At 52.5% G+C, this 10,547-nt stretch overlaps 1 protein-coding gene across 4 annotated transcripts in view; it reads left to right on the top strand.

The window, feature by feature from the left end:
* Positions 1-6,724: 6,724 nt before the first annotated feature.
* The window catches only part of INPP5A (inositol polyphosphate-5-phosphatase A), a 180,801-nt gene continuing 176,978 nt past the window's right edge, over positions 6,725-10,547 (top strand). For all 4 annotated transcript variants that reach the window (XM_081251364.1, XM_081251363.1, XM_081251365.1 and 1 more), the window contains exon 1: positions 6,725-7,081. In XM_081251364.1, coding sequence (XP_081107490.1) covers positions 7,007-7,081 — 75 coding nt within the window. In that variant the 5' untranslated portion in view covers positions 6,725-7,006. The remainder of the gene's footprint in view (positions 7,082-10,547) is intronic.

Here is a 10,547-nt window from a genome sequence, read left to right as displayed (position 1 = left end):
TGAAAATACCCAGGATTAAACTTAAGAAGTACGCATGACATCAAAATTTAAAAAGGAAATGACACCAAAGGATATATAAGAACCCTTGCATTAATAGAAAGTCTTGTCTTTTATACTAACGCATTTTAACTTTATATTTAAGAGGATAGTAAACACTTCCTACTAAATAAACAGTGCATAGTATAATATTAGAATACTCAATATTACTAACAGTATATTTCTGTTTGAGGAACAAACAACATAAATACATATAACAAGAAAATGAAACATTTGGTTTTTACTAATTTTTCTTATTAGACTTGAATTTTCCTAAGATATGAACAAATGGTGAATTCAAGTAGCTCGTGTAATGAGCAAGGAGGTATATTCCTAATTAATTATAATTATACCCCAGACATCCCTGCTTTTAGAAATAAGTAAATACCGGGTAGAAATAAACAAATTAAAAAACAACTTCCCAATTTTAGAGGATTTGGGTTTATGTTACTGTGCATAGGAAACTGTAGATGTACATAATCGTAATGATTAATTCATTTTCCTTTTCAAACATTTTAGATTCACCTTATTGAGGTATGATTTTCTTACAATAAAATGCACCTTTGTTCATTGGACATTTCCGTGGGTTTTGACAAACGTATACACCATGTAATATCACTACAATTGAGATCAGGAATGTTTCCTTCTCTCCAAAAAGTTCCCTCCTGTGCCCCTTGCACAAAATCCTCCCCCACCCGGGGCCCAGCAACCACTGATCCATTTTCTGTCACTGGAGAGAGAGTTACCTTTTTCAGAAGTTATGTAAATGTTGTCACTCCTTTGTGTGCGTTTGTGTCTGGTGTTCCTCAGTCTGTCCTATGTCGTTTCTGTTACTGAATAACAGAATAAAAGAACAATAATAATAATAGTCCATTGTGTGCGGACTCCAGGATTCTTATTCTGGCCATTTTCTTGATGGACGTTGGAGTGTAAAAAGGATGGCTCTTTTCATTTTATTAACGGTGTTTCTCAAAGAACACAGTTTAAAAATTTCGATAAAGTACAATGTTTTTCTTTTTCATTTATGAGCAGTGCTTCTGGTGTCTTCTCTAAGAAATCCTCACTTGCTCCCAGTCTCAAAAATGTCCTCATGTGTTCCTAGAAGTGTCATAACTTTAGCTTTTGTGTTTGGGTGTGTGATCCAGTTTTAGTTTAATTTTGGTATCGTGTGCGTCAAGGTTTATTTTGTCTCATATGGATGTCCAACTGATCCCAGCACTATCCACTGAAAAGACTGTTCTTTTCCCATCGAATTAGCACCTTTGTCTAAATCCATGACCACATAAATGTGGGTTCTCTGTTCTGCGCTAGTTATTTACGTGTCTGTCCTCATGCCAACAGAACTGTCTTCATTTCTGTAGCTTCATGGTAAGTCTTGAATCAAGCAGTGTAAGTACCCTAACTTTGTTCTTTTTCAAAACTCTTCTGGCTATTCTATGTATTTTACATTTCCATATATATTTTAGAATCAACCTGTTAATTCCTAAAAAAAAAATCAAACAAAAAAAGCCTTCTGAGATTAGATTGGGGTTGCATGAAATCTATTCATCAATTGAGGAGAACTGACACTTTAGTATCTCTGAATCTTTCAACCTACAAACATGATGTATCTCCCCATTTACTTAGGTCTTCTTTAATTTTAATCCTCCATGTTTTGTAGGTTTCTTGTACATCTTTTGTTACATTTATTCCTACACATTTTAATTTTCATGCTATTGTAAACAGGAATGGTTTAAAATTTTATTTTCCCATCTTTAGTTACATTTATTCCTACACATTTTAATTTTCATGTTACTGTAAATGGAAATGATTTAAAATTTTATTTTTCTAGTGTTCATTTCTGATATATAGCCATATAGTTGATTTCTGAATATTAACTTGTATTCCATGACCTAGTTAAATTTACTTATTCAGTGACATTTTTTGTAGATTGCTTAGGCTTTCCTGTGTAGATGATCATGCTGCCTGAAACCAAAGGCAGTTTTACTTCTTCCTTTCCAATCTGTATGACTTTTATTTCTATTTCTTATTTTATTGTACAGACAGCTCTTTCGTTCATGTTGAATAGAAGGGATGAGAGTGGGCACTCCTGCCTTGTTCCAAGACTCAGGGAGCAAGTGTTCAGTCTGTCAGCACTAAAAATGATGTTAGTTGTGAACTCTTCCCAGATGCACTTTATCAGATTTAGGAAAAGCTCCCTTTATTTTTAGTGTGTGGAGAGTTTTTATCCTAAAAAGGATGTTCAATTTTGTCAAATACCTTTTCTGAATTCCTTGACCTAATCACGCAAAACTGGAAACGACCTCAACTTACAACACTAGGGTGTCACTGGTCAGGTGAATCGCAAAGTAAATACTTCACATTAATAACATATAGGGAGAGTTTTCAGTGGTGCAGAGTGTGCAGCAGGGTCAGAGCACAGGGGACGGGGCTGAGAGTAAACAAACCTCGACAGAAGTGCTACGGAGATGGTGAGATGCTGGGGATGTGTCGTGAAGTCCTGAGTGGCTGCTTCCCCTTGTCACACACACTCTGTGTACAACTCTCTTGTTTCAAACATTCTACGATGAGCGTTTGGCTTCCATGAGGAAATGTCCAGTAAGCTGGCAGGGCACCACCTCAGTGAGTGCCTGCGCACGCGTTCCCCGCCTGCTCTCCTGCGGAAACCTTGGGCTTCCTGCGGACCTTTGCCGTCTTAGCCATGGTGTCCAGAATAGCACACAGCACACAGAAGGTGCTCGATGAATGTCAGCTGAAGGAATACATGAATGAATTGGCTGGATGGAGGTGAAGGCCGCATGATGCTGCTGGGGACCAGCTGGGCCTGGAGTCCTGGCCCCGTACCAATTGGCACGTGAAGTTGGACAGCTTTTTAATCTTAAAGGCTTGGTTTTCTTATCTATAGAACAGGGATACATATCTCTTACGACTGCTGTGAGGACTAGAAATAAGCACTGCAAAGCACCTCACACACAACTGGTGCCTGCAAAGTGATAGAATTACTAAGCTGATTAATGAGGAAAGTATCCAGATAATTCAGAGGGAAAGAAACCTCACTTGCTCAGATGAATTTGAGGCCAGGGGATAAAATTCCCATTACCTTACTAATGGCAAAAAATACCTCTGGCTAAAGCAACCGAGTCCAGCCCCTCAAAAAGAGGACAGAGCCCTAGATTCCTTTCACGGTGCGTCCAGCCAGCCTGTCTGCCTACAGAAAATTAGCTTGAGTGAGTCAGTTAACCTAGTGTTTTTATATACAACAGAATAAGGTTGACCCACCCTGCAGGAGCATTGAAGATTGATTATTAAATGATTGAAGCACACTTTGCAGCTACCAAGTGCCATCTATCTATCTATATATCCGTCTTTCTGTCTATCCATCTGAAGAAGGAGAACTCTTTTTTTTTAATTTTTATAAATTTATATATTTTATTTAATTTAGTTTTGGCTGTGTTGGGTCTTCGTAGTTGTGGCTCGCGGGCTCTAGAGCACAGGCTCAGCAGTTGTGGCTCACGGGCTCAGTTGCTCTGCAGCATGTGGGATCTTCCCGGACCAGGGCTCGAACCCGTGTGCCCTGCATTGGCAGGCAGACTCAGCCACTGCGCCACCAGGGAAGCCCCTGAGGGAGGATAACTTTTAAGCCTGTGGAGGAGGAATCCCAGCTGTAAACCTCTCAACCATCGGCTAATCTGAATCCATAAATAAATTGGTTACTATCTTAAACTAAGTAAACATGTGATACACTTAGTGGCTAACATACTGTCCTTTTTTAAAAAAAAAGCTTACAGCATATTGCTGTTTAATCAAAGAATTGGGTCAGCCTCCCTCCTGGGAGCCCAGAGGGTGTCTGGCTTAGCGGGCTGGGTCGCAGTGGGCTGGCTCCCCTGAGGAACCCATGCCGCAGCCCGGGCTGCCTCCACCTACCCTCCACAGCCCTCGAACACTGGGAGCTGAGCAGGCCTCTCCTGAGCCAGGGAAGCAGCCTTTGCAGAACTTCTTCTTTCTCCTCCTCTTCCTTCTTCTTACTATGATTGCAAAGGTAACAGACATGGAACAGTGTTCCAAAGGTAAGAAGGGAGTCAAGCAAAAATGATTTTAGGAACATGGCTTCTAACACAGGTGGTCAATGTTCCATGTCTCTGAAAGTTGGGCAGCCCTGGCCCCGGGCATGGTGATGGCTTCGGTGTGTCATCGATTCCTGTGATACATATTCACGGAGTGTTTCTCTTTGACAGGCTGTGCCCAGGTGGCGGGGGAGGGGAGGCAGTCAACAGGCAGAGGGAGAGGAGAGCCTGGCTTCCATGGTGCGATGGGTGATGTGAGGGGGATGCATGGGGTGCACTGGGGGCGCTCAGGGGGTCTGATGGAGGAAGGGGCATTTGAGAAGCCTGAGCAAAAGAAGCCAGTCAAGTCACCTCTGGGGCACAGAGACAAACACAGCTGCCATGGCCTTGACATGGCCGCGGGCCCACAAGGCAGCACGAAATCAGGGGTGTGTGGCCACCCGCTGGGTTTGAGGTGGCTCTGCCCAGTGCAGCGGCCGGGCACACGGCTGAACCAGGAGACAGCGATGACGGTGAGCACGGCCCCAGTGGGCTGTGCGCACAAAGAGGCGCGGTCTGAGGGCTGGAGAGGACGGGGCCACGGGTCCCAGGGCAAAGGCTGGTTGACTTTAAGGAGTGGGTTTGCAGCAAAGGGAGTGGAGACATGGAAGAAAATGGTGGAAGATGGCACCACCCAGAGGGGGTGGCCAGATGGAGGAGGCCCAGCTGCTGGGGGGCCTTGGACTGCAAATGTTCCCCTGTGAAGGGTAAGGGCATCCCCGGGCAGGGAGGACCCGCTGGCGGCTGGGAGAGAGAGGGGAAGGAGTGCCATCTTGGAGCGAGGGGGGCACATGTGCAGAGAGGCCAGGAGGTCCAGTGCTCAGCGCGGACACCCCCTGAGACCTGAGCTAGGGCCGTGGGGCTGGAGTTTCTCTAGTTAATTGTCTCTAATTTAGGCGCAGTCTCAGAGTGTGTGTGTGTGTGTGTGTGTGTGTGCGCGCACACACACACCAACGCATGTGTACCTGTGTGCCGGTGTGCACGTGGGCGGTGGTGTTTCTGGGCCACAGAGGGCTGGGGAGGGAGTGAGAAAACAGCCCGAGGGGAGGGGAGGGGAGGAGGCGATGCCACTTCCTAGGAAACAGGTCCCAGGCATCAGTGATGCCCTTGCATTTGGCTTCTGCTAAGGGCATCCTTGGCATGTGCTGCTTTTGTAAAAAGGGAAAACAAGAGATGTTGTGTCAGTCAGCTCATGCTGCCGTAACAGACTGGGCAGCCTAAACAACAGAGGTTTATTTCTTACAGTTCTGGAGGCTAGAATCGGGGATGCTGTTCCAAAGGGTTCTGTGTCTGGTTTGTGGACGGCCACCTTCTTGCTGTATGTTCCCATGACCTCTTCTCTGTCCTCTGTTCAGGGTGGGAGGCTGTGAGTGAGGGAGAGCAGGTGCTCTGGGGTCTTTCCTTATAGAGACGCCAACACTGTTGGAAGAGGGCGCCACTCTTAAGACCCCATTTATCCTGAATTAGCCCCCAGGAGGCCCCGTCCCCACAGGCAGCAACACTGGGGGTTGGGCTTCAATCTACGAATTCTGGGGACACATTCAGTCCACAGACGACAGCTGCTGCATGGACGGGACAGTGGTTTTAAGTGAAATGTGTTCAAGTTGTCAGGCTGAGCGGTCGCTGTAGGCAGGAGGGGATGCCTTCCCTACAGGGCCCGCAGCCCAGGGCCTCCGCCCCAGGCCCTGACAGGCGGTGGTGTCGCCTGCCCTAAGGGAGCAGCGCGTACATCTCTCGTCTCCCTGTGGACACTGTCCAAATTGGCGCCGTGGAAAGGCGGCCGCGCGGCCGAGATGCGCCTTCAGAGCCTTGAGAACCTTCCTGGACACGCGGTCACCGCCACCTGCATCGACCGGGTGGACAGAACCTAGTGCCACCGTTAGTGTTGGCGGCTACTTGGCATCTTTCACTGCACTGTCCGCGCGTCTCCCGTCACCAGTGGCCGTTTCATTTCCGCGGACGGCCTGGCGCGGAGGGTGGTTTGGGAAGACCCCACCGACCCCAGCGCGCCTGCTGCCTTCAGCCGTCCGGTCCGGCGGCCCGGCCTCGCCGCCCTCCTCTCTGCGGGTCCGGCGCAGTCCGCACAGAGCCACGCGTTCCCACCGAAACCCCTGCCCGGGAGCAAGGGGTTCGCGCCCGGTTGAGCCCGGAGCAGCGCGCGGCCCCTTTAAGAAGCGCCGTCGAAGTAGTGCCGTGACGTCATGGGGTGCGGGAGGAGTCAGTGCGCAGTCGCGGCGTGGGGTGAGGCGGGGCGGCCGCTGACTGACAGGAGCGTGGCTGCGAGCGGCCCTGGCCGGCGCAGGAGCGCCCCGCGCAGGCCCCGCCCCTCAGGCCCTGCCTCGATTCCACACCCCGCCCCTCCCACACCCTCCCCGCAGTCCCCGCCCCCGCAGTCTCACTCCGCCCACATGCCCCTCCCCTCCCCAAGTCCCCGCCCCTCCCCGCCCCTCATATCCCTGTTCCGCCCCCCTCAGGCTCCGCCCTGCCTCTCCTATCCCCGTCCCACCTCCCGCAGGCCCCGCCCCGCAGCCTGCCCCGCCCCCTCGCGGTCCCGCCCCACCCCCGCGCTCGCCCCGCCCCCGGCCCGGGCGGGCCTCGTCTCAGCTATCGGCAGCGGCGGCGCTGCGGGAGCTCCGGCGGCCGCGATCCTAATGGCTGCGCGCGGGCCGCGGTGAGCGCGGGCGGAGAGCTACGGGCGTGGGGCTGCGGAGAGCGAGAGCGAGCGCGGCCGGACCCTGGCCAGGCCCTGCCCGACCGGCCGAACCCGCGATGCGCCCCGGGGTCGCCCCCCGGCGCAGCTGACGCCGCGGCCCGCGGAGACCCCGGCCGGTCGGCCCCGGAGAGCGGCCACCCCGGCCCAGGCCGCGATGGCGGGGAAGGCAGCCGCCCCGGGCACCGCGGTGCTGCTGGTTACGGCCAACGTGGGCTCGCTCTTCGACGACGTAAGTGCGGCGCCGGACGCGGCACCCTGGACCCCGGACCCTGAGCCCCGGGACCCCGGACCCCGGTCCTGAAGCCCGAAATCCCGGGACCCAGACACTGACCCCAGAGCCCCGGGACCCCGGACTCGGGCCTGAAGCCTGGGACCCTGGGACCCTGGGACCCTGGGACCCAGAGACCCAGACACTGAGTCCTGAGCCCTGGGACCCTGGAACCGAGACACTGAAACTTGAGCCCTGGACCCAGGACCCCAGCCCTGAACCCTGGCCCTGGGCCCTGGAATCCTGGTCTCCTGGTCTCCAAGTCCCAGCCTTCACACTCCATAGGTTGAACCCCGAGCCCAGTCCCTGAACCCAGGTCCCTAAACACCAGTCCTAATCCCTGTCCAAGGTTCCCAAATCCTGGCCCCCGAACCCTAGTCCGAGGGCCCCATACCCTGAAGCTGGTCCCAACCTTGGTACTGAATTTTGTCCCCAGAAGCTCAGCCCTGAATCCTGGTTCCCAAACCGTAGCCCGTGTCTCCCGAGCCCCAACCCCTGACTTCTGGCCTCTGACTCCCGACCCGACCCTCCGTGGCCCTTGCCCCTGCCTGTCTGCCTGCTTTGTCTGCAGAGCTGTCTGTGGCTGCTCGGAGGTGTAGGCACCCTCATTTTACCTTGTAACTTAGTATCTCTCTAGTTCTCAAACAAGGGGTTTCTGTTGAAAGCCCTGGAGGACTTTTATGTTTCTTGTCTGTTAAAGAGAAAGATGCAAGGAGCTTTTCAAGGCCAGAGAAAAGGATGCTGACTGCCCCAGGCCTTTACCTTCTGGGACCTCCCACCCAGGCACCCGAGGCCTTTGGGAGAAGAGTCTGCCAAGGCCCGGCACTCCCCCGGCTCCCGAGGCAGGCCGAGGCTGACCCAGTTCGGCGTTGCAGCCACCGTGCCACCCCGCTGTTGGTACTTATACTGCCAACCCAAATAAAGCAGAATGCGGCTCCAAGTGGCGTGCTTGTTTAAGAAAAAAGGGTGATGGCCCAGATGGAGCCTGAGGCGGCCTCGCACTACCCGCCCCCCTCCTCCCCCAGCTCCTCCCGCCGTGAGGGTGCGGCCACTGACCACGCAGACCACTGGTGCAAACATGACTTGCATCCCTGCCTCTTCCGAGCCTCCCTTTGCTGGCAGCGAGCATGGGTGAGATGTTTCTGTAGGCTAAGTTCATGTACAGGCGAGGTGTGATTTTATTAATCAAAGGTAGGCGCTATTTTTGTGTTTTTCTTATTTTAACTTCCAAGCGCCATGTATTATACTTCCCTGCTGGAGATGAACTGCTGGCCCTCTGACTTGGGCACAGACAGGACAACTTTATCTAGTTTCGTGATTGATCATTTTCTACAAAAGTGCCCGGTATGGGTGTGTGTCTGTATATTTAGCATTCTATTCTCGGCTTTGCAGTAACATCCACGCTAACATGGTTTTACTCAGATGATTCAGATCCGTTAGCTGTGGCTTCAAAGCCTCAGAAATGTCAGGAAAATTAAGCACGGTGGGGGCATTTCAGTCTCAAAGGGAGAAGAATTTTGCTGTGCAAACATTCTTTCCAGTAATCTTTGATTCTAAGTTATAGCATTTTTGTTGTGTTCCGACTGTATACACACACTTCTCTCTGTGGACATTAAAGTGGATCACTTAACTTACTTTTGTTTAGCAACAGGTTCTCTCTGAGTTTTCATTTTTCTTAAAGGCTGTATGGAGTTTTGCATCTTGTTTGTATCGGGAAGGAACCTTTGTTTTGGTAAGCAGTGCATGGGTTAATTCTGCAAGGCGGCTTTTGACTTAAGGGCCAGTAGAGACATATCTGTCCTCACCCACAGCTTTCTTAATGTGTGCAGCTTGGTCTGGGGCCGTTCTTCCTCAGTGGCCTGGAAAAGCAGGGGTGGGTGTTAACCAGTCCCCTGTAGCATGGCTGGTGAAAGCAGCCGATTCTTGGGCGAAGGACATTTTAACTCCTTGGTTTATAGTAGGTTTCAGAAGAGCTGCTTGGTGACTCTGTCTTTGTGTGACATGTGCCCCTGTTGACCAACTATTCAGACGGTGGCCCGGCCTGGGCAGGGATTTGTTCTTGCCCAGTTTCATCGTCTGGAAACCAAGCTCCACTGTGTGGCCAGGCCTCACAGTGTGTGGCATTGGCCTCTTCCTGGAGGGTACGGCCGAGGAGGAGGGGTCTGAGTTAGAAACAGGCTCTGCTGGGAAGGGCGGGCACTGTTGCCTTTTGTGCTCAAGTGACAGGTGATGCGTATCTGCTTCCGTAGTTTCGTGGTCTCCCCTCGCTACCTGTTCGCCATCCAGAGGCGATCCCGTTAAAGCTCTGGATGTGGACTTTCACCGTGGTTTGGCCCTGACGTCCTGAGACCCACAGGGCGTCTTGTCTGGCAGGCAGCTCTCTCCTCGTCTGCCCGCCCGGCCTGGTTGGCTCTGGGATAGTGCGGCCACTCTAGTCCCCACGCAGGCCCTCGGGTTGCTCCTTACCCTGTGATGTTACACACGAGGGGGTGGCCACTGTCCAGAGCACACTGGTTCCCAGACTTCTACCCCTTACACCCTTAGAAGGTATGGAGAGCCCCGTAGAGTCCTTGGTCTCATCCGTCATAACCACCAGTGTCTGCCAGGTCAGTGGGTAGACCCTGAGGCAAGTGGAAACTGAGACAGTTTCAGTAGCCCTCAGAAGGGTGATGTCATCGCGTGTCACAGCCCCGGAAAGCTCCGCCGTTCATGCTTGAGACAGCGGGATGGAAAGCGAGCCACGGTGCTGCACGGTTGAGGGCATAGCCGTGACCCGCCGAAGCCCTGACCTCCAGGGCCCCCGTCTGAGCTGGGGCCCGTCCCGAGCCTGCGGGGAGGGGCCTGGCCCGGCTGGGCTGCCGGGGCCTGTTCCAGGGGGCCCCCAGAGAGCCCGGAGCTCCTCCCGGCAGTGCCCAGCCGGGCGGTGCTGTCACCGCCCAGCCCGTTGCTGGCAAGGGGTGGCTAGGCTGGCGACCTAATTGCTGTGCTTGAGATGGCTGGAGTTTTTTTTTTTTTTTTTTTTTTTTTTTTTTTCTTGCGGTACGCGGGCCTCTCACTGTTGTGGCCTCTCCCGTTGAGGAGTACAGGCTCCGGACGCGCAGGGTCAGCGGTCATGGCTCACGGGTCTAGCCGCTCCGCGGCGGCATGTGGAATCTTCCCGGACCGGGGCACGAACCCGGGTCCCCTGCATTGGCAGGCAGACTCCCAACCACTGCGCCACCAGGGAAGCCCATGGCTGGAGTTTTGACAGGGGAGGTTTCTAGCTTTTGGCTCTTTACGTGGTTTTGTTGTTGTTGTTGTTTTGCTAGAAGCGACCCGAGAAGGTGGATTCTTGCAGGCTGTCGTTTCAGAACTCAGTCCCACCCTTACATGGTAAGCCTGTTTCTTGGGAAAGAGACGTAGCCAAGCGGTAGGATTCTGAGAGCAC

The sequence above is a fragment of the Mesoplodon bidens genome (genome assembly GCF_964165515.1).
Source record: "Mesoplodon bidens genome assembly, chromosome: 1".
Lineage (NCBI taxonomy): Eukaryota > Metazoa > Chordata > Mammalia > Artiodactyla > Ziphiidae > Mesoplodon > Mesoplodon bidens.
This window is presented reverse-complemented; position numbering and strand designations above follow the sequence as displayed.